The sequence below is a fragment of the Amphibalanus amphitrite genome, unplaced genomic scaffold (genome assembly GCF_019059575.1).
Source record: "Amphibalanus amphitrite isolate SeventyFive unplaced genomic scaffold, NRLGWU_Aamphi_draft 001085F_arrow, whole genome shotgun sequence".
In the NCBI taxonomy this organism is placed as follows: domain Eukaryota; kingdom Metazoa; phylum Arthropoda; class Thecostraca; order Balanomorpha; family Balanidae; genus Amphibalanus; species Amphibalanus amphitrite.
The window spans coordinates 64,891-89,438 of record NW_024882579.1 but is presented as its reverse complement, the minus strand read 5'-3'; the positions used below and the strand labels follow the sequence as shown (position 1 = coordinate 89,438).

The 24,548-nt window shown below is 49.8% G+C and overlaps 2 protein-coding genes across 2 annotated transcripts in view; one reads left to right on the top strand and one right to left on the bottom strand.

The window, feature by feature from the left end:
• LOC122369931 (open rectifier potassium channel protein 1-like) overlaps positions 1-24,548 on the bottom strand; it is a 50,549-nt gene that overhangs the window by 2,348 nt on the left and 23,653 nt on the right. The window contains exons 3-8 of the mRNA XM_043345103.1: positions 23,933-24,103; positions 23,437-23,558; positions 22,370-22,487; positions 21,770-21,865; positions 21,349-21,491; positions 9,286-9,408 (exon numbers count right to left, since the gene is read on the bottom strand). Coding sequence (XP_043201038.1) covers positions 9,286-9,408; positions 21,349-21,491; positions 21,770-21,865; positions 22,370-22,487; positions 23,437-23,558; positions 23,933-24,103 — 773 coding nt within the window. The remainder of the gene's footprint in view (positions 1-9,285; positions 9,409-21,348; positions 21,492-21,769; positions 21,866-22,369; positions 22,488-23,436; positions 23,559-23,932; positions 24,104-24,548) is intronic.
• Positions 11,393-16,053, top strand: LOC122369930 (cilia- and flagella-associated protein 43-like). Its single transcript, XM_043345102.1, has one exon. The coding sequence runs from the start codon at positions 11,417-11,419 to the stop codon at positions 15,755-15,757; it is 4,341 nt and encodes a 1,446-aa protein (XP_043201037.1). The 5' UTR covers positions 11,393-11,416; the 3' UTR covers positions 15,758-16,053.

The window sequence follows — 24,548 nt, the reverse complement described above, 5'->3', positions numbered from 1 at the left end:
CGAGTAACGAAGTTACAATTTTGGGGAACGATGCCCACCTATGCTCATATACCTAAGTCGAGTAGGAATGGACTAGGGTGACCCGCGTGCTCCGCAACGCGAAAAGGGTATTTTCGATTGACGGGTGTTTGGTTGTTCTTGTGTCGGTTTGGTTATCTATCCATTTCGGTCGGTTGCTTTTTGATGGCTAAACGATTTGGTTTGGAAAGAATATCCATCGCATCGAGGTGCCCGTGTCTGATAAGCATGCTTTCTACTTCAAAACCTGTCAAATGTGTTTTATAATTTAGGTGCGTAGTTTTATGACAAATGAAAGGCGTAGATAATTTTCGCTAAAAATTGTTTTGCAGAGGTTTGAAACATTTATATTTTTAAGAATACTGTTGCTTGTCATGCAAACGTGATGGTTGGATCTTGGAGAGAATTGAATGCTCTTTCTAATGATAGCATTTTCAATTGTCAAGCGTATCAGGTTAAGCAGCAAATCCCGTGTAACTTTTTAGTGGCACATTATGGACAAATACCATTTAATTCAGCGATTTTTTCCACATTGTTTTTGATCAATTAGCTGTTCACAATTTTTCCATGAGAGGCGGTACATTTCCCTTGCCAATAGGCATTGTTTTAACTCTCTCAGTCTGACGGTCACGTGAAAATAAAATAAAATCCCAAATCCGTCCGAAACGTCAATTTTTCAAACAAAAGTGCCCTCACGGGTGCACGTGGCGCGTGCCATCCACTGCACCGCACACCATTCGATAGCCCGTTCGATTCTCTACACGATGCTGTTTTCCCCGTGACGATCGGGCGCACGGTTACCGAGATATTGCACGGAAACCGGACCCGTGTCGGGCAAATTTAGCCATTTTGCCCGATTTTGCAAGCCGATTTATACATGTAAAGTCTATGACGCGAATTTGCACTTTTTGGGCACGCGCCACGCGCTCGCTATCGATCCGATCGAGCTGAGACCCCTCAAAGGCACGTTGTCCATCCTTGCTCAATGAGTTGCGCAAATTTCAGCGTGCTGGGTGCAACGGTGTGACCTGTAACCCGCGCTACGTAGCACCATGTCGCGACCTCGGTAACAGACAGAAACTTGGACAGAAACTACGTCACCACAAATAGTAATATAGACAAGCGGCTGCGCCACTTGCTTTGCTGCGTGGTAGGAAAAAATTGCGGCACCAGCCAATTTGCTTTCGAATGGTGTTCGTTTCAAATCGATGTGTCGTCTAGAAGCATAGATATGGACGGAAATGTGAAGAGAATTAAAAAAGAACTGTTCTGAGGGTTTTGTTGGATGAAATTTGGCTGATACGGGGTCTAGAAAGGCCAAGGGAGTCAGCCCCGGTCACTTTGGGTCAGGCCAGGTCACATAGGTCACCTCTCGTCCGATGGGATCAGCCCGGGCCACAATTCTACTTTTGCCTCCACACCCCTTCCCCTACCACTACCCCTACCCCTACCTCTACCCCTACCACTACCCCTACCACTACCCCTACCACTACCCCTACCACTACCACTACCCCTACCCCTACCCCTACCACCACATCTACCCCTACCCCTACCAATACTACTACCACTACTAATACCCATACTCCTACCCCTACCACTACCCCTACCACTACCCCTACTCCTACCACTACCCCTACCACTACTACTACTCCTACCACTACCCCTAGCCCTACCCCTACCACTACCCCTACCAACACCGCCGGGTCATGTCAGGTCACAGAATAATTGGATCCAATCAGTACTAAAATATCAGACTTAAAGTGTTCCCAGCCCTGCCCCTATTCATGCCATTCCATTACGCTTAATCGTATTTGTCGGAAATGGCGCTTTGTGGCATATGTGGCGCATTGCGACAAACGCGGCGCATTTTCACCCAGCGATTGAGCATGCATCCTGGCACCAAATTGCACCCATATCGGACTATATTTGACAAAACTGTGCGATTTGCGGCAAAAATGACGCCCTGTGACCAATGTGACGCCTTGCGGCAAACGCGGTGCATTTGCAAACTCGTATCACAAACTGTTCCCATTGAATGAAAATCTATACATTCTATCGCCACTTTTTATTCAAATTAAAACTTGCCTATCCGCCAATGCGAGGCACCCGCTGCCGATCGGCATGCATTTAGTCCACAAAGTTTGTCGACCCCGGCTCTCAATGAAGATCTACGAACCGATTAAAATTTCATTGGCGTTCTTCCGGCGCGCCCCACGCGCGAACCGTGCACCCCAGCGAGTCGGAACCTAGAAAAGGCGCTGACCCGCTCTGTCACCTAGAAGGTGTGCAAATTTCAACCCCCTGCGCCGTGCCGTCTGCCCTGTAGGCCGGCTAAATTGAACCCACTACACGGCGTGGCGGACAGACAAACAAACAAACAAACAGATGGATCCTGTTTAAATAGTAATATAGACAAGCGGCTGCGCCACTTGCTTTGCTGCGTGGTAGAAAAATTGCGGCACCAGCCAATTTGCTTTCGAATGGTGTTCGTTTCAAATCTATGTGTCGTCTAGAAGCATAGATAAGGACGGAAATGTGAAGAGAATTTAAAAAAAAACTGTTCTGAGGGCTTTGTTGGATGAAATTTGGGTGATACGGGGTCAAGACGGGTCAAAGGGGTCAGCCCCGGTAACTTTGGGTCAGGCCAGGTCACATAGGTCACCTCTCGTCCGATGGGATCAGCCCGGGCCACTGTTCTGCTTTTGCCTCCACCACTACCCCTACCCCTACCACTACCACTACTCTTACCACTACCCCTACCTCTACCACTACCCCTACCACTACTCCTACCACTACCCCTAGTACTACCCCTACCCCTACCCCTACCACTACATCTACCCCTACCCCTACCACTACTACTACACATACTCCTACCCCTACCACTACTCCTACCACTACCCCTACTACTACCCCTACCCCTACCCCTACCCCTACCACTACATCTACCCCTACCCCTACCACTACTACTACACATACTCCTACCCCTACCACTACCCCTACCACTACCCCTACCACTACCCCTACCACTACCCCTACCCCTACTACTACTCCTACCACTACCCCTACCCCTACCACTACCACTACCCTACACCTACCACTACCCCTACCACTACCCCTACCCCTACCCTTACCAACGCCGCTGGGTCATGTCAGGTCACAGAATAATTGGATCCAATCAGTACTAAAATATCAAACTTAAAGTGTTCCCAGCCCTGCCCCTATTCGTGCCATTCCATTACGCTTAATCGTATTTGTCGGAAATGGCGCTTTGTGGCATATGTGTCGCATTGCGACAAACGCGGCGTATTTTCACCCGGCGATTGAGTATGCATCTTGGCACCAAATTGCACCCATATCGGACTATATTTGACAAAACTGTGCGATTTGCGACGAAGATGGAGCCTTGGGACAAATGTGACGCATTGCGACAAACGCGGTGCATTTGTAAATTCCTATCACAAACTGTTGCCATTCAACGAAAATCTACACAATCTCTCGCCACTATTTATTCAAATTAAAACTTGCCCATCCGCCAATGCGAGGCACCCGCCACCGATCGGCATGCATTTAGTCCACAAAGTTTGTCGACCCCGGCTCTCAATGAAGATCTACGAACCGATCAAAATTTCATTGGCGTACTTCCAGCGCGCCCCACGCGCGAACCGTGCACCCCAGCGAGCCGAAACCTAGAAAAGGCGCTGACCCGCTCTGTCACCTAGAAGGTGTGCAACTTTCAACCCCCTACGATATACCGTCTGCCCTGTAGGCCGGCTAAATTGAACCCACTACACGACGTGGCGGACAGACAGACAGATAAACAGACGGATCCTGTTTAAATAGTAATATAGACAAGCGGCTGCGCCACTTGCTTTGCTGCGTGGTAGGAAAAAAAATTGCGGCACCAGCCAATTTGCTTTCGAATGGTGTTTGATTCATGTCGATGTGTCGTCTAGAAGCATAGATATGGAAGGAAATGTGAAGAGAATTTAAAAAAGAACTGTTCTGAGGGCGTTGTTGGATGAAATTTGGGTGATACGGGGTCAAGACGGGTCAAAGGGGTCAGCCCCGGTCACTTTGGGTCAGGCCAGGTCACATAGGTCACTTCTCGTCCGCTGGGATCAGCCCGGGCCACTGTTCTGCTTTTGCCTCCACCACTACCCCTACCCCTACCCCTACCACTACCCCTACCACTACCCCTACCACTACCCCTACCACTACCACTACCCCTACCCCTACCCCTACCCCTACCCCTACCCCTACCCCTACCACTACCCCTACCACTACCACTACCACTACCCCTACCCCTACCCTTACCCCTACCCCTACCACTACATCTACCCCTACCCCTACCCCTACCACTACTACTACCCATACTCCTACCCCTACTACTACCCCTACTACTACCCCTACCCCTACCCCTACCACTACCCCTACCCCTACCCCTACCCCTACCCCTACCCCTACCAACACCGCCGGGTCATGTCAGGTCACAGAATAATTGGATCCAACCAGTACTAAAATATCAGACAAAGTGTTCCCAGCCCTGCCCCTGTTCGTGCCATTCCATTACTCTCAATCGATTTTGTCGGAAATGGTGCTTTGTGACAAATGTGGCGCATTGCGGCAAGCGTGGCGCATTTTCACCCGGTGATTGAACATGAATCCTTGCACCAAATTGCACCCATATCGGACCATATTTGACAAAACTGTGCGATTTGCGGCAAAAATGACGCCATGAGATAATTGTGGCGCATTGCGGCAAACGCGGTGCATTTGTAAATTCCTATCACAAACTGTTCCCATTGAACGAAAATCAACACGTTCTCTCGCCACTTTTCGTTCAAATTAAATCTTTCCCATCCGCCAATGCGAGGCACCCGCCACCGATCGGCATGCATTTAGCTCACAAAGTTTGTCGACCCCGGCTCTCAATGAAGATCTACGAACCGATCAAAATTTCATTGGCGTTCTTCCAGCGCGCCCCACGCGCGAACCGTGCACCCCAGCGAGCCAAAACCTAGAAAAGGCGTTGACCCGCTCTGTCACCTATAAGGTGTGCAAATTTCAATCTCCTACGACAAACCGTCTGCCGTGTAGGCGTAACAAATTGAACCCACTACACGATGTGCGGACACACACACACACTCACAGACAGACAGATGGATTCTGTTGGAATAGTAAGTTAGATAAGCGTGAAAATAATCGAGCATGTGCTGCTTGGTGGGGGGATGCTTCGTACATTTAGGTACGACTTCGGTACACACAGCGAAATTCGATAAAATAGACTTCCAGCGAAATATTTTTGGACTTTGCCCTAGCCTAAACCCGCGTCGGGCCGGTGCTCGGCGCCAACCGCGCAGGGCCACGTCTCTAACTCGACTCTTGGGCCACGTAGCGACACGCGTTAGCGGCATTCGAAACAGCGTCGAAAATCTTGATGAAAATACTTGTCATTTTTTACGTCAGGTTAAAGGTCAAGTCACCAGAGATCATCAAAAGGTCACATTTTGACTATTTCAACATTTTTAGACGGATCGGCGCACAACTCGGAGCCAATATAGCTACAGTGCCGAGGAAAAGTGCATTCCATGGCTTTTCTGACGCTCTTTCTGGCTCAAGCTGTCAGATGTGAGCTAAGCTGAAAGTGTTAGCCTCCAGTGGCCGTATTCACAATCACGGGTTAAGGGTAGGGGTAAGAGTAAAGGGTAACGGGTTATTTTTGTGGCCGTATTCACAATCGAAGTTTACCCCTGATGGTCGCCCGGCGCCACGCAGACGGCACAACGCCTTCGATTGTGAATACGGCCACAAAAATAGCCCGTTACCCGTTACTCTTACCCCTACCCTTAACCCGTGATTGTGAATACGGCCACCGAAGGCAAAAACTTCAAAAATAGCTGTTTAAAAAAGTTTTATGTAATGACTTTTGACTGACGAAAGTCACAACGTTTATGTTGCCGGTATCATGCTCCTCTCATCGAGACGCGTTGATTGAACTATAATTTGACTTTGTAAGGTCATTCTGAAAAATTTGACCCAAGGCCCGGGCATTAATTGACCGGATAAGGTCACGCTGCATACCAGTCGATAAAGCCATGATCTTGAGAAGTTAGACTGAGTTTCGAAAATCAAACGGTGTTCGATGGCTCCAGAGGAGGAGCTACCATATGACCCAATTTAATTTGACCTAAGTGCATGGATGACGCCACAGGCCAAATTAAATGTCGTGCTTTCGACCGTTTACAGGCCTACTAAGAAATGCGTTAGGTATAAAACAGAGTAAAAGGTACTTATGCCATCGAAAATTATCGATAGAACACTGTTTGTCAAATGTAATTTTGCTAAGTGAAGTAACTGACACCTACCAGCCAGGCCATGTCACGGAGTTCAGGTAACAATAAGGGTTAAATGAATCCCATCATATAGGGCCGTATGTTTTATGGTCAGTTTTACATTTCAAATTCAATTTTGTGGCTTAGGCGACATTGGGGACAGTGAATAATTTTTGGATTACGGTCTGGTGAATTTCAGGTCAAGGGCAGGTAAAAAATGTCAGGCGTTTTGAGTATTTTTTTCGCCAAAAATCAACCCTCGCATGTGTGCGGCGTTTGCCAGCTTCTAACGTGTAGGGAGGGTCGGTTGGACCGCCTTGGTTGGACCCCCCCCCCTTGCCGTTTGGCCCCTGATCGAGCTGGAGCTTCGCGGAAAAAACAAGCGTGCTGCACGTGACGAGAGGAAGCCAATGATACCCAATTTTAAGGTCCTAGGTCATTGGTTGATCTTCCAGGTCAGGTCAATGACCCAAAATCGGGAAAATCGGGACGTAAGCTGTTAGAAAGTCGTTAAGTGTGGCTGCTATGGCGTTTTTCGGGGTGCTGATCACGAATATCGTGTTAATTTTGATCACAGATGATGTCTTTTAGCATTTCGACCAGGTCGGGTCAGGTCAGGTCAGGTCAACTAGTAGGGGTCGTGACAGGTATTCGTAGTACGTGTCAACCACCTCTGACAGCTTCGTAACATGTTACGCAGGTACCAAAACTACTTCGTAAATATTCAAATGGTTTCTAAAATCGAATTCAGCTTCAAAAACTAGCCTAGAAACATGTAAAACTCGAAAAAGTGAACCGAGATCACCAAGGGTCAGTGACCTGAACTGACCTTCAGGTGACTTTGACATCCACCCTATTGCATGGGAGCAACACCAAATCACATGTTTGAACGTTTGAAACCACGAAAAGGTTGCAAACGCGCAGCTAATGCGAGCCGGCATATGCATTACGCCGAATCGCGATTCCGGCCAAAATTGGCCTCGAGAAATGGGTCACAGGTCAAAGGTCATTTGGGTCAGGGTCATGAAATTTTCAGAGTAGGTACAAAATTGATCAAATCGAGGGTATGCTGAAAGCTTCGTCGCGATCGGCCGCTTTTTGCGCGAGTTATTCGCAAAAAAAAACATGGGATGGGGTCCATCCGACCCCCTACACATGCGAGGGTTAAACAAAAATGGAGTTTTCTATCTCCAATTCGGTATGGCGATAGATAGCCTAATGTTCCATGACGTATATTCCGTTTTTTCGATATTCTGGGATACGAACCTACCATTTCAGTTCAAAACTCAAAACAAAAAGGGGAATATTTCTTAAACGGCTCACCCGTCATTGAAATGGTCCGCCAATGACGTGGTTAGGATGGCATTACCATACCAAACACGATGCGAAAATCACAGCTTTTTAGGTATTTGTACAAAAAAACGAACTCAAAATTAGAGCATTTGACCTAACCTTAGAGGATAAAGGTTGCGCTAAGACTTTAAATTGGCTCCCAGTCGCTGTGCCTCGTAACGGCGCAACGTTCGTTATGCCTAGCTCCTCAGTTAGTGGAGAAAAGACGTAGGGAGGGGAGTCATATCCCTCCTCTCGGCGGCCGTGTGGAGGGATATGGTATTCGTAGTACGTGTCAACCACCTCTGACAGCTTCGTAACATGTTACGAAGGTACCAAAACTATTTCGTAAATGTTCAAATGGTTTCTTAACACGCGCACCGACGGGGGGGGGCGGATATCCGCCCCCCCTGAGGTTTTTCGCGAATAGCGGGAAAATCGCGGCGCGCAGCGCCGCGAAATTTGGTACGACTATTCTGTCATCAATTTTACACATGGTGTGCAAGTTTGAACCTCCTAACTTTTAAGGTCAGGTCACCAGGTCACTTTGAATGACCCAACCTCAAGTCACTTTTTTGCAATTTTGTCACCGTGCCAGAGCTACAGTAGGTGTCGGAGGCCTTTGAAAGTCTTAGGATGTTATAAGGTCATTAGTAGCTACAATTTGTATATCTCGGAATTTTGATATCGATGACCTAAGGTCAGGTCAATTTCTCGACCTCCCCATTATAAGTCAAAGGGGGAAAAATCAACTCCCTATTTTTACCACTAAAACGGGTCGGAATGGCCCCATAAACCATACATGACCTCATATACGATCAACCTTCACTACCTTGAGGTCTGTTTTGCTGTTGGGCAGCTGTAAGGTCATGTGACGTCATCAAAGGTCACCAGCGGTTTTTTTGACAATAACTCCGTACAGGAACAAGATACAGCCGCGCGGATGGTCTCATTGTGTTCAGCTCGTCAAGGCGCATCGAATGATATGCATGATGACCTCGAGGTCACGTGACCTGAGGTCAACCTTTGACCTTGACCTTTCGAGGTCAACATATATATCATTCGATGCGGATTGACGAGAGGATCACGATGATGCCCTTAGTTTGTTCCTATATTGACTAGTTCGAAAGTTATTTGAGAAAAACTCTCCCTATACCTAGCGCCGCCATTTTGACTTTTTTAACCCCTGTGACGTCATCTTTGACCTGACCTGAAAATGACCTGTGTAAAAATTGTAGACCTTGTCCGTGCGCATCCGTTGCCGTTTACTGCTTGTCGCTATCTTGCTTCGTTCTCGAGATCTCAGGGGGGGCGGTCATCCGCCCCCCCCCCCCCGTCGGTACGAAGTTGGCGCAGACCCCCGTCGGTGCGCGGGTTAATTCGCCTCGTAAGAAAATCGATGAATCCGGCGAGGGTGAGAGATATTTATCAAGACCCGATCTTAGGTGACCCAGAGATGAAGTAGGTACTCACAGCATGTGTACGTAAATGATTATGATAGGGTGTAGGTACTAAAAACGCGGAGTTATTCAAGAAAACCCTTGGCCTTATTGGGAGTCCACCCCAGGAGTAGCAGAACCCGTTTTGAACCGTTTTTACTTACCACTCTCCGATCCATTGCGAGCTCGTTTAAAAGCTTCTTAAACAGTACAACTTCTTTGGATATATTCTTTTGGAATGTTTGTTTTGTTCTTGAAATGCCTTTCACAAGCTTCTTCTCGAGACTCTGCGGAAAAACAAGCGTGAGTTAGTATTTCTTCATTAAAATAAGTATTAATCCTGTACCACAGATAACAGTAGTACTACTGTTAGTACTACTGTTACAGTAGTACTACTGTTATCTGTGCCTGTACCTATATACCTAAATAGGCATGCTTCAAGCTTAGGGAGATTTGGCATCTGCGGAGTAAAATGAACAACTACGTGGTAAGACGAGCCACTGGTCCATTTTGCCGCAAAGCTAAATTTTGGAAACATGACGACGAAGGTTCTAAACAGGCCCGATATTGCAAAATTGCCTGTCCTAAGTCGTGACTCTAACTTTGTTCTTACCGTTATGTATAAAGAAAAAGATACATACCTAATGATGTGAAAAACGCGTCGAAATTGAAGTATTCTTCGCTCTTTATGCAACGAAAAACAACAGTTTACTCAATAACTCAAAAACCGTACGACCTGCAGTCCTATATAACCCAATGTGGTCATTGGCGCAAACGAAAACAAAAGTAGTATACCTAGATGGTAAATTATAGAAGACAGCAATAGCGGTTCAGCCAGGAAGGCTGGTGGTCCCGGTCCGTCCTATACCCTAATGCACTGGGGTAGGCCCACTGCAGTGGGCCGTCCACTGAACTGGGCCGTCTTACACCACCTCCCATTAACTTGTTGTGACTCGTGATTATATCAATAATTCGTGGCTAACCTTTTAATGCGCTGTGATCGGCAACATTTGATGCGAGATATTCGCGAAAAAACACCGAAGTCCGTGCGATCCCCCTCCATTATATCATATATGTAATCACGAGGGTTAATTTTAATTACCTATGTTGTACTCGATATCATGGCTGCATCCTGCGGTAATATCGATTCAACAATAACATCAATACAACAGAGGCATCACCTGTGCGGCTTAATCACTAAAGCGTAGGAGCGTCAGAACGGTTTCCGTTGTCATGACAACCAGCGTGACTATTGATACCGCTCAAACACCAAAGCTGTTGGACCTTACGGGACGCTGGCTAGTAGGTTGTAGAGAAATGTGCTATTCCTTCCGTAAGTGAAGCTATATTACTTTGCATACGTACTAAAAACTAGTTTGTCAGATCCTTTAGAACAGGCGATAATCATGATAGTAATGCGTCTTGTGTGTTGTGCATAGCGTCTTGCGTTGTGCATCTACGGCGCTTAAAAGGTCCCCGTTTGTGATGAGTGGTTTAACGGAACCGTGATTAGTGCTTCAAGCTGGTGAATTAATTTGAGCTTACGCTGCAGTGATCACAATGGCCCAGTTATCAACGCATATGTTCAGCCAACTACCGGGCGTGAAGCAATCAGCTCTATTCGCTGAGAACAGGACAAAGTCAATGGAGGTAATGCATGGCTGTCCGATTGAAATTATGTGGATCGATGGTCCAATGGCCTCACCTGCCGTCTATATGGATGAAGCCACTGTGGCCTCGCTATGCGGCATGCACGTGCGTTTCACGTGCGCTGGAATGTCGCACAAAGATACTTTCTCTCCAAAAGCTCGCGGAGTATCAACGCTGGCTACCAACGGCAGTGACTTGTTCGCCGTCTCCGAGGTGTGTCTGCGACCGGCCGTCATCGTCTATCAGTACCCTGAACTGGTGGGTCACGCACGCTTGGAAGACGGTGCCGAGCTCGAATACCTGTTCGTCGCATTTTCTCCATCTTCGGAACGTGTGGCCGCCTTTTCCGGAGTGCCTGACTTCACCGTCTTCCTTTGGGATATCAGCTCTCAGGTGATGATTGCCAAACTGCCAATAGGCTTTGCCCAGGCGCCCCAGCTCTCGTTCTGTGACTTGGATACACCACACCTGGCGCTGACGTCTGAGGTAGGCGTCAATGTAATCCAGATGGAGCACTTTGGCAGCGAGTGGCGCCTGACGCCGCGCACCGCCAACCTGGACTCGGTGCGCTCCCACACGTGGGACTACAACGGCGACCTGTGCTGCTCCCGCCGAGAGCGGATCTACCTCGTGAGCCTGGACACCATGGAGCACGCTGAGCTTCAGCTCGTCAACGAATGGATCGCCGGCACCATCGTCAGCATCGTCTATAACGCGAAGGGCATTTTCGCCGCCATGGACGACGGACGCATCCTGCTGGTAGAGCGCTGCGGCGCTTCAGACACCTGGTCTTCACGTGTGATCGACGAGCTCGGCCTCTCCGTGCTGACCATGAGGCCGTCCCCGAGCTTCAACTTCCTGGCCGTCACCTGCCGCACCGGCCAAGTACTGCTTCTGTACACGCCGTCACACGACTACAAGGCACTGGAAGGCTACGAGTTTGAGTCGCCTCCGGCCGTGGACGCGTGTCTCCTGGCGCCGCAGTTCGACCACGTGGTTTCCATCCACGCGCCGCACGAGCTGCACGTGTGGACAGCCTCCCACGGCAAGCACCAGTCGTCGGTCCAGCTGACCGGCTGGGTGACCTGCATCGCCAGCCTGGACCAGGTACCCTGTGTGATGGTCGGCACACAGGAGAGCTGCCTGGTGGTGATCGATCTCGTACTGCCACTGACGCCGCGGGTCATCTGGCACGCCCGGATCTGCGAGGCTGCCGTGAAGTCCATCACGGTGAGCGACAGCGGCAAGCTGGCCGTGGCACTGACGGCGGACGGCGCCGCCTACCTGCTGTCGGCGCTGGCCTCCGAGGGCCTGGGCGTGCTGACCCAGCTGGAGATGGACGGCACTCCGGTGGCTGTGCAGACCTACCAGCGCAGCGGCTGTGGCTGGCCCGAGGACGTGCTGGTCTTCCTGTGCACCTCGAAAGCGGAGCTGCTGAGTCTCGTGCGTGTGATATTGGTGCGCGACAGGGAGGTGTTCGGCGCCGTGACCTACGGCCTGGATACTGTTTACACCGGCCTGGCATTGCATGTGACAGCGCCGCTCGACAGACACGACGATGGCGTTAACCCTTTGGTGAAGATCTTCACGATGGCCATCACAGATCGGTCCCTGTGCTCGTTCACACTGCGCGATCATGACGAGCTGCTCGAACAGCAGGTCTCTGATTTGCTGTGGCGGCCTGAGGCTGCCGTTCCCAGCGGCCACGAGCTGCGTGACGTCCGTCTTCAGACAGTTGGTCAGTACCTGCTATCTGTGGGTGATGACGGACTGATCCGCGGCCGTTCCGACCGACTCGACCCGCAAGAAGCCAACACGCTTCTTGGGAAGCAATGGCGACAGATTCACCAGGCCATATCCGGAGGCACACGCTCGATTGTAGTGAATCACAGCGTTGAACGCGAAGTGGTGACTGTGGGACGAGACGGGACCATTATCTATCTGAAGCTGCCGTACGGCGGGCGCTCCACGGGGAGGCGCCGTCGCTCCTCCTTCTTTGCAGAAGAGGCTGTGCCAGAGGCCAGATTCGTCTCGAAAATGCCCGCCCTATCTCGAATGGACCTGATGAGTAATCCTCCGACCTGGAGAGAGGAGCAGGCGGAGCTGGCCTGGCGTAGCCAAGAGAAAGAGCTGCTCGCTACTCGCGATAAAGTTCGCGTAGGCGTTGAACTCCTCCGAGCAAAGGTAAAGATGATGTTGGACGAAAACGCTGAAATGGAGGAGATTGACCGGCTGCCAGAAAACGAGTTTGAGCTCGACCTTGACGAGCAGGCCCGACTCCAGGAGGAGAGTGAAGCAAGAGTGCAAAAAGCTAGGGCTGAGATCATCGACCAAAACGCTCGAAATGCTTACATCCGTGATCAGATCAAGAAACAGTGCTGGGACACGATGGATGTAAAGGGCAAGGCCATACAAGGAATGATGGTAGAGCTGGAAGTCTCGAACTACCCCCTGCTAGCTCGCTCTGATGACTGCCGTATCGTTCTCGAAGGAATCCAGGAACGGCGGCAGCTGGAGCTAACGGAGATGGCTCTGCACAACGAGATGTTCGAACACAGCTCGACGACGGCTCAGCGGCCATCAGTCGCCCCTGAGCCGCTGCTCACCGCCACTGCGTCACACCAGGAGGGTGCCGATTCGGCTGAAGAGCCCGCCGGTCATGGTACGCCAGTTGCTGATGAAGAGCCAGAATATCCCGACTCGGAGGACGGCGTGGTGCAGCAGGACACGACGCACACCGGCAGCATCAGTCACCAGCTGGGTGTCACCTCCCCGTGGCTGCTCTCCCAGTTCTGCATCACGTCCCGCAAACAGCGCGTAGAACAGATCTACATGCTACGAGAGGTGATCTATCAGCTCAAGATGAAGTTCAATGAGCGCTTCGAGGTGTTATACAATTCCAAATGCTCCGAAGTGCAGCGCATCACGGCATGGGCCGAACGGCTGCGCCACATATACTCGGAGCTGGGCATGAGTGAGACTCCGTGGGTTCCCCGCTGGTCGGCCGCCGAGCAGCCAGAGAGTCTCCTCACTGTTAGTGACGACGAGGTGACCGTAGAGCGGTACCTGACTCCGGCCGAGCGCGCCCGACTGGAAGCTCGTGCCGCTGAAGAGGAGCGACGACGACGGGAGCGCGAGGCCAACGACTTCCGGGAGCGTGCCATTCAACAGATGATGAACGGTGTTCTGGAGGTTCGCTGGGAAGACACGCTCAAGATAGATGTTCCGAAACCACCTTTCATGGATGAGAAAGACCCTGGGGAATGGAGTGATGAGGAGATCAAGGCCGCCGCCGAATATGAACGTAAAGTGGTCGCACTGGAGGAGGAGCGTGACAAGTACCGCAAAATGCTAGAACAAGAGCTGAAAAAGCTGTTGGTTTCAGTACAGGAGACTGTGGACAAGTTTGACGACCAGCTGAACCAACTGTTCGTTCTCAAGGTGCGAACTCAGCACGCCATCGATCAGGAGCAGCTGAAGGTGGACCGACTTCTTCGTGACGTGGCTGAAGAAGATCATCGAGTGAAGCGCGAGACTGAGCTCTGTCGACAAATGGATGCGACACAGCAGCGCAAGGTAGCGCTGCAGGCGGCGAGTGCTGACCTTCGCCGGGCGCTAGAGACGGCTCGCGCCGCCCACGAGCCGTTGGTGCAACAGGAGAAGCTGATGGAGCGCTCGTTCAGAAAGGAGTTCCCGGACACACCCACGCCTATCGTGGACGTGCTGTTCCGATACTTCCGACGCCGGCCTCAGGTGTTGCGTCGCTATTTGGACGCCACATTCCGGCGCGCTACCGTGGTGGACGAAGGCGTCATCGAAGTAGAGCACAGCCGGCGCCGCCACAGCCGTCGCCGCAGCCGACATGGCAGCAGGTCTCCCGCTGCGTCGAATCGCGCTGAAAGCACCTCCAAGGAGGTGCCGCAGACTGAGGAACAGCAGCAGCGCAAGGGGCGCGCTGCTAAAATCGCCTACCTGTCAGCGACGCATGCTGGAACACCATACGAGGAAAACAAGAAAACGGTGCCCGGGCAGAGGGTCATTCTGGAGGCCATGAAAACCATAGATGATGACTCTCAGCGCTCCGCAGACATCGACCTCCCACTTTGGCAGAAAATGTGTCAGCTCAGACTTGCCAAGGTCCTGGTTGAGTTCAAAGTCTTGGAATCAAACGCCCAGCTGGCTGTTCTGGTTGATTCGATCGAGAAACGTCGTCACGCTGAGGAAGCGCTGACGCTGACCACCCAGTCGCTGGTCGCCGAGCTCGCCGAGCTGAGAGAGCAGCGCCTGCGTCAGCTGCATGATCAAGAGATTCAGCTGGTCCTGAAACAGGGTCAAGTTGAGATCGACCTCGGAGACTTCTGCCCTGACTTCACTGGCTCGGCACTCATTTATCGGTCAAAGGTCGAACAGCTCAACAAGCAAATATTGAGCATTGGTGGCAAGAAGCTGGAAGTGATGCGCGACGCTTTGCGCTTCCGTCGCGGTATCGTCCTTCAGCGCTGGGAGTACGATCGCTGCCGGATGATGCTGGAAGATCTAGTCAACAAGCTGAAAGACATTGACTTCATGAAGGTGACCCGAGCCATCCAGATGTACCTGGTACAGGGCGGCGACACCACAGAGAAGCAGATCGCCCGTCTGGAGAAACGGCTGGACATGCTGATCGAGGACGCTGTCCGGCAGCAGAAGGAGGACGCCGACGCCGCTGAGTACCTGGAGCGCCTGCTGCGCATGAAGCGCGCCGACAACCAGCGACTAGCCCTGGAGGCTCGCGAGCTCAACGTGGATGTGTCCGAACGGGAGCTCATCTACGACATCCGCTGCAACCACCAGAGGAGATGGCAGGCCAGGGAGAGGCTCAACAATCTGCGGAAAATCCGCGATCTCTGCGATATCGCCGGCTTCCAGCAGCGCTACATGGCGATGCTGCACAGAGAGCTGCAGCGTGTGTACTCCAAGACTTACCCCATGCTGCATGCCATCTGAGGGCCGAAGTCGCTGAGTCTCATGCGGTCCACCTGAAGTAAAATGGCACCCGTTGCAACGGCACTGACTATAAACGCGTCCGTTTTGTGTTATTGTTAACCTAAATTGCAAGCCGTACAACTGACGTTATCTGAATTAATGAGATTTGGATAAGCGATGCATGGATTCTGTGGATGCGACGTGACGCTGTTTGAGTGTTGGATTTACCTGCATACCGTTTTGTGTGAAGTTGCACTGTCGTCTGCCGTGAGTGCACGTCGGAAGGCATCTCCCGGAATAAACACAGTGTCAGCGTCGTATTACTTTGTGGAAAAAGCGGCCACGAGTATGATAATGGGACTGGGAGAGTGGGAAGATGGGGCTGGGATGTTGGGATATGGAGCTAGAGCTGCAGCGGGGTGGGCTGGGAGCGTCGGGCATGGAGCTGGGCTATGAAGTATGGGGGTTGGCTCTATTTGTGTTAGATGGGCTGGAGTGTGGCGGATGGCGCTAGAGCTGCACTACAGGGTGTCTCAAAAGTTCGTTGACAGGTACACTCGGGGGCAGATTGATGTTCCACCACTCCCTACCCATCGGGCTCCCAATGGCTCAGCACTGGCCGCTGCCAGTATTGCCTGCCCTCAGCAATGCTCAGAAATGCCTGCCAGTGCCAGTGCTGCCAGTGCTGCCACTGGCAGCAGCCAGTGCTGAGCCATGGGAGTCCGATGGGTAGGGAGTGGTGGAACATCAATCTGCCCCCGAGTGTACCAGCCATGCTTTTTTGTCAATAATTATGAATCAACAAGAAATTAACGGTCGAAATTTTGCATGGGCATTGGTAACAACCTTCCTCAAGCAGTTTCATTGCTTTCAAGCGCATTCGACCCTTAATGAGCTCACAAAAAAGGGTTCACCTCTGACCATGGATCAGGCATGAAAATGGAGGTCGCAAAATCGGGTCGGCTGAGAAACTCTCTGCTTCAGGAGTAGGTAATGGGAATGGTAAGGTCGGAAATGACACATGGCAAAGTGTCGGCGAGGATGAGTACAATATGATGATCATCTAATAAAAACGGTGGCTAAAATTTTTAAAGGACGAAACCATGCGAGACTGACAGCGTTTTGAACGACCCTTGTACGGCAGCAGACTCGTCCTCCAGAAAGCAGCTGAAAATGCAGTCCTAACTATTGAAAACTGACTAGAAGCTCACAGGCAGAGGTTACCCAGTTTCAAAAATTGCAGGTCATCTAAAAATAAAGACAAAGTATCATTTAAAATTGTTTATAATATCTATAACGCTAAATTTTGGGGAAAATAACGCGAAAATCGTCAATGCCGAGGACAAGAACCCCTCCAAAAAGGTCAGTTAATGTAAAGTTTTATCTTACGAAGTTGAAAGAGACAGATCTGGAGCAAATAGCTTTCTTTTACACACAAAATCCGGACAAAACCGCACGATGGACAGGTTTTGGCCGTTTACAAAGCAGAACCTCTCCTGAGGAAAACACCCCGGAACCCAGCGAAGGTCTTGGCATGGGGAATGACGAGCGTTTGGGATTTGCAAAATTTGCACAATGTGTCTAAGAAACAGATGGCCGACACATTCTGCTACGATATGCTGCGAAAAAATTTGCCCCTGGCACTTCCCATTTGTTCAGGAATGGGGTTGTTTTGAAAAGGAAAATGGTGCTTGGGAGGTCGGCGCCAGTCATTCATGAAGGAGTTAGCGCCAGAGAAGACATACAAAATACTAACGGATGGTGTCGATGCAAGTTGTCGGCTTTCAGGGAGAAGCGGATGTTGCCGGGGAGCTCGTCAAACCTAAATCCGACGCAGAAACTGCAGGGGATTCCCCTACAAGAGCTTGAAAGCAGGCCACCTTTTATCAGCCTCCGGCAGCAGACGGAGCGACGAAAATCGGTATGGGCAAATATTTTTGGAGATACAGCAAAGGGTTTGGTTTCCAACATTCCGAATCAGTTGTCAAAACATGCATATTTGTCTAGTGTACACACAGACACCAAAATCTTATATTTTTGGCCGGTTCTTATATGCTTTATTGGCATGGCAAATGTGTCAACGAACTTTTGAGACACCCTGTAGAGCGAGTCCGCTGAAAGTGAGACAATGGCGGACCCCTGACCCCGTCGTGCGTCTTGAGAGAAGGAAGGGGAGGGGACAGCTCAGCTGTTTGACACTGAAAAGTCGGGAGTGTGAGGGAAGGGCATATGCCATCAAACAGTAGGTTCCACTCTAGAGCTAAAATTAGCACATCGTCATCTGGCCAAGGTGTCCGGACTATGTAATTGCCGAAAGGCGATTTGACGAATGCCATTTTGCCGAATGCATTTCGCCGAATGTCATTTTGCCGATGTGCTTTTTGCCGACGTGTCAAAAAGTCGAAATGCTTAAAGTCGAAATGCCATTTGCCGACATGCCTTTTTGCCGAAATGTAAATTTGCCGAAATGCCAATTTGTCGAAATCTCAATTTACCGAAATGTCACTTTGCCGAAATGCCAATTGGCCGAAATGTAAACTTGCCGAAATGTCAACCTGCCAAATTGGCAGTTTGCCGAAATGTCGATTAGTCGAAATGTGAATTTGCCGAAATGTCAATTTACCGAAATGTTGATTAGTTGAAGAAATGTCAATCTGCAAACCTAGGTTAGGTTAGGTTAGGTTAGGTGGTATTTATTTACTTTAGGACCGATCACCAATTAACTTTTGGTGCAATCAATCTATTCATGTCAGTAACTTCTTTCTTATCCACGGGTAGGTAAAAATCAGTAGGTCAGGTGAGGTAAGGTTTGGTTATATTTTTCTTATATTTTGGTGACATGTAAGTATATAACATATCGGGATTTAGGAGCTCAAAAATGGTAACTTTCTAAAGTGAGCCGGTCCTAAAGTTAATACTTACGGGTTAGGTTAGGTTAGGTGGTTAGGTTCGGTTAGGTTGGGTTAATTTCGACTAATTGACTTTTCGGTAAGTTGACATTTCGACTAATTGACATTTCGGCAAATTTACATTTCGACTAATTAACTTTCCGGCAAATTGACATTTCGATTAATTGAAATTTCGGCAAATTGGCATTTTGGCAAATTGACATTTTCGACTTATTGCACGTTGGCAAAAAGGCATGTCGGCATATTGCATTTCGACTTTTAGCACTGCGCCTTTTTGACACGTTGGCAAAATGCATTCGACATATTGACATTCGGCGAATAAGCATTCGGCAAAACGCAGTTCGGCAAATTGTCCTGTAACCGGCCAATCCAGTTAAGTTATATCATTACGAGCGAGCGAGCGAGTTCATACTGAATTAAGGGAAAATCCTGAGTATGAGCGGCCGGCCGCCGTGGGGACGCTCTTCAAAAGCTAATATCTTAGGAACGGGACATCCGATTGACAAGCGGTCTTCTTTACTGAATGTCACTTGGACGTAAAAGTTCTGTGGTGTGATGGCCACCATGCATTCTTGCCAACCACCGCACGTGGCGCGTGGTAAAGTTGGACATTTTTTAAGAACCCCCAAAATTGCAACCTCAATAACGCCACAACGGTTGGGCCGATTAAATTGAAACTCGGTACACAGTTAGGTCTCCATCAGATAATTCATCTGCATGTGTTAACCCTTGCCGGCCGAGGGTGGGGGGGGGGCGGGTGCCCCCCCCCCCCCCTAGGGTTTTTTTCGCGATAGCTCCGAACTAGTGGTGTCAATCGGAACTTGAATCTTCGGAATTCCGATTTTGTCCAATGTCCAATTCGGAATTCGGTTGGACAATGACAGCAGGCTTTGGACAACTTTGGACAATCGCTTGCTACACCTCAACATTTTTATAAAGTAATATATATTTAATCGGACCGCCTCCTCGGTATACCAGGTATTATTCGGTGTGCCTAGCCAAGGGTGTTTTGAATAATGCCCGAACGGAGTGAGGGCATTATTTTTCCTAAAATATTAGCCTAACGAAGTGAGGTTAATATTTTCAAAAATAACACGAATGAAATGAGTGTTATTTTTGTATTTAATGCACGAGCCTGCGAGTGCATTAAATATAAACACCCTTGGCAAGGCACACCGAATAATGGTGTTTAACATTGATTGGCTATTAGAAAGCTCAGTTTTCGATATGATTAACACTTATCAGCTGGTAATGGTACATTAAAAGCAAATTAAATAGCAGTGTTAAGTGTAAACTACTGCGTAGGCGTCGGAAATCTTTGGACAAATGGCTGGCTTGGACATTTTTGGACGGACAATCGACGTAAGTATTGGACATTGGACGGACATTGGACATGTGTTTTCTGAAATTGACACCACTACTCCGAACACGCTGGGATAGAGAGCTGAAACTTGGCATACCTGACCTTTGATCCAAGCCGCATCTTTTGACACCAACCACATCTTTGGGTCAGGTCAGGTCACTGAACTATGACGTCATAAGTGAACCTCTGCACGGTCTTCAGATGTCGCAACTTCGCAACGCCCTCACTGCCAGAGGAGATGTCACAGGGAAATGAAACTTGCAGGATCTAGTATCCATTATGAGTCTCACAACTTGCATATCTCGGATTTTTCCTTAAGGTCATATGAGGTCAGGTCATTTTCGTGACCTCACCATTATAAGTCAATGGGGAAAAATGAAGACTGCTATTCTGGCGCCGGGAACGATCTCCAACTATCTCAAGCACACAGAATCGTGATTTGATGCACTCCTTGCAAGGTTAGATGCGTCACTTTTGCAATGTTGACCTTGCGTGACGTCATTTATGACGTCATCAAGGTCATATTAGTTTTTCGTCAATAACTCCCGATCAAATTGAACTAGCGAGTCGAGAAAGCCACCAATGGACTCCGAAAGACCTGCCGGATCGAATGATATGCGACATGACCTCCTTCGACCAACTTCGTGACCTGGGGGTGCTGACCTGACCTTGACCTGAGGTCAACACCCAAAGTTGACCTGACCCAAAGTATATCATTCGACGCGCCTGAGCAAGGCGAACACGATGCTGCCAAAATCGCGGCTCTGCGGCCGTTTTTTGCGAAGTTATTCACCAAAAACTGAACCGTACCTTGGGGCACTTGACCTGACCTCAGAGGTCACCGGTTGACCTAGGACGTTAAAATCGGGTACCAATCTCTGCGTCTCGTAACGGCGCACACGCTCGTTTTTTTGCGGCGCGCTAGCTCCACCAGGGGCGAAACGGCGAGGGGGTCGTACCCGCCCCCCCCCCCCTCGGCCGGCGCGTATGTAGAAAACCAATAGGTCCGGCGAGGGTTAAGGTTGGGGTGCTTCTGCACGTGCGCACGTGCAGGGGGCGCTCCCAGATCTCGAGAACGGCTGGGCCGATTGCGCTCAAATTTGGTACACGGTTGGGGACCAGTTAGTAGGGTGCCGTGCAAAAGTCAGTTTGGACCCCGTTCCAGATCTCAGGAACGGCTGGGCCGATTGCGTTCAAATTTGGCACACCGCTAGCGACCGGTTAGAAGGGTACTTTGCACAAGCCCGTTGGAAGTACCCTCTCGCCCTTGCGCACGTGCAGGGCTCACTATCTCGCTCGCTCGTTCTTCACCCAAAAGGCGTTTTACTGGTTTTACTCACCAATATTTTCTTCGAATACAGTGCGCGTGATATGAACTCCAGTATCATTAGTAGATACCCGAGGCCGAACACAATCCAAACCACCAGACCAATCTTGTACAGCCAGAGCCAGGCGGACTCGTATTCAGAGCCGCCTGCCTTGCCTGTGGAAACAGAGAGCGACAGTTAGGAATATGAAATAAATATGGCAGCAAAAAGAATCAGCGTGGGCGCCGTGGATCTGTGATCTGATCTCTGCGGCTCTGAGGGGCAGATTTGCCAGTCCGTCCGGCAAACTCATCTGACATCGGGTCACCACAGAGTGAGAGTCACTAGTTACCACCATGTCACACCCACCTGACACCATGTCACATTCACCTGGCACCAGGTCACCACCAGGTCACACTTACCTGGCACCAGGTCACCAGTAGGTCACACCCACCTGGCACCAGGTCACCAAAGCCGATGGTGGTCAGGGTAATGAAGCTGAAGTAGAGGGCCTGAACAAAATCCCAGTCCTCCAGCATTATAAATATGCCTGCAACAAATAGCGAATCAAAATAGTTAAGCTTTGTCATCGCGCGAAACTGTGGATAGCAAAATCGCATATTTGCAAAACATTAAAGTCTGACCTTTTAACGCGACCCTGAGCTGGCCTTAGCCCTTAATTGCTGAGAATGGTTTCAAGCAATACTGGCGATAATTTCATTGGTTTCATGATCAAAACTAGTGGCCAGAAACATGCGTCACATGCCATTTATCACTTTTAAAAGCGGTCTTTTATGATCCGATCTTGACCCTAAAATAAACATAATAGGTATTAGTTCAGCACTTGTAGAACCGATTTTTCAACCTCTTGTTCGTATTAAAAAACTAGGCTCGATATTTTTAAAAATGCGTTTGCTAGAGCCCTAAATGTGAATATTCTCAATTCTCACCCTTGACCTGACCTTGATCGGTCACGTGACATCAACCTTCCCCTCCCAGTCACTGGTGCGTCATGGAATATACCCCAGCGCGGGTTAACGCACCCCACACTAACCGGCCGGGAGCAGGAAGAACAGCAGCACGGCCGGGAACAGGTAGAACAGCGTGTCCACGAGCACCTCCAGACGCGTCTGGTAGCGGCGGCTCTTGATCCGCTGACGGGCGCGGATCACCTGCGAGTGGGGTCAGAGGGAGGCCAGTGGAATCATACAGGGGCAGACGGGGTCAGACAGGGTTAGACGAGGTGGCAAAAGATCAGATGGGTCAGATGGGCTCAGGGGGGGAAGCCAGTGGAATCATACAGAGTCAGAAGGGGTTATACGGGGTACTCGAAAAGCACAGCAACACCGTTTAAAATGGACCAGCAACATGTCTCGCTACGACCATCTTGCAGATCTGACCTGCATTGGCCTCGTGCACAATACATAAGATCTTCGAATCGATAAGAAAACGGGTGGGTCAGGTCAAATACATAAGGGCAAAGCAGCTTCCCAATGCCCATAAAGCAATACCAGACAAACAAAAACACGCACCATTGGTTTCCTTGCATCGAAAACGAGTAAATGAATTACATCGTAAAGTAAACAAAACAGCTCTGGCTTAACTGAAATCGTCAGAGGATATCTTTACGATTTTTGCTATCCTGGCCCTATATTTCTCTCGAGTAATACATTTATAAATGTGATAAGGGGCGGTTCACTCCGAAGTAAAACAGCCCCTGTGAAAAAGCGCACTTTATTTTCCTTTTTGTGAATGGTCCGATTATATATAATAAAATTGCCATTTCGACAAACGCGGTTGCAAATGCGAGGGCAACTGCTCAATTACATTGTTAGAGGAAATAATAATAAAACTGTTAAGCATTGTTTTCATTGACATGAGAGGGTTTTGGATGAAAGGAGACGCATTTTAGGTATTATTACTTTTAACCCATAGGCGGCGGAACGGGGAGGGCACCGGGGCACCGCCCCCGCTTTGATCTTGGCATTTTAACATTAGCCCCATGGGCGTTGCATGGAAAGAATGGGACCAAAAGTCGGCAGTGCCCCCCCTCCCCCCTTAATTGAAGGTGTTCCGCCGCTACTGTTTTAACCGTTTTGTACGTGTGTCCACCAAGCTCACCTTGTTGCTGAAGAGATCCGATATATTCTTTAGCAGTATCCCATTGAATGGTATGCCAACCAGAGCATACAGGATGCATACCACACGTCCCAGAGTTGTGGAAGGAGCTATGTGGCCGAAACCTGTCCACACAGCACACGCACACAGATTAGATATGGTCAATAAACACATCATTTTCGCCCTTCTCAATGGCAATCTGACGGTCCACGTTGAAAGAGCCCGTAAGAATATCATTGTAAGCGTTTCAAGTGTACATATATGTCCATAGGTAATTCATGGCGGTACCGGCTCTCGGTCAAACTGGCAGTGTACCGTGGCTCGATTACACTGACCGATGGCGGTACAGTCGCTCGGTACACTGACCGATGGCGGTACAGTCGCTCGGTACACTGACCGATGGCGGTACAATCGCTCGGTACCACTGACCGACAGCGGTACCATCGCTCGGCGTCGGCTACACTGACCGATGACAGTACTGTCACTCGGTTTCACTGACCGATGGTGGTGACGACCGTGAAGCAGAAGAAGAAGCTGTTGTACTCGTTCCAGACGACGGCCGGCGGCCGGCCCGTGTCGCTTATGTCCGCGCCGCACTGGTCAGAGATGCGCCGCAGCAGCGCCTGGCGACGCGTTACCGTGCTCTCGTTGGCCCCGCTGATCAGCTCACCTGGGTGGAATGGCATGAATCATTAAAACCAGTATAACGCCTTTTGGGGCGAGTAACGGAGCGAGCGAGAGGGTGAGTCTTGCACGTGCGAAATTTCGAGGGGGTACCTCCAACTGACTTGTGCAGTGTGCACGGCACCCTACTAACCGGACTCTAACGATGTGCCAAATTTGAGCACAATCGGCCCAGCCGTTCTCGAGATCTGGAAGCGGCACCCTGCACGTGCGCACGTGCAAAATGAGTCCCAACTGACTTGTACACGGCACCCTACTAACTGGTCCCTAACCGTGTAGGGTAGGGTGGGGTAATTTGAACATGTGGGGCAATTTGAACATAGTGTGAATAACACAAAATTACGGAAAATCAATAAGTGGCATGACAATAAGACCAATAAGATAAATTATCGTAACTAAAAGGGCTATCATATGAACGGGGTTTAAAGTTT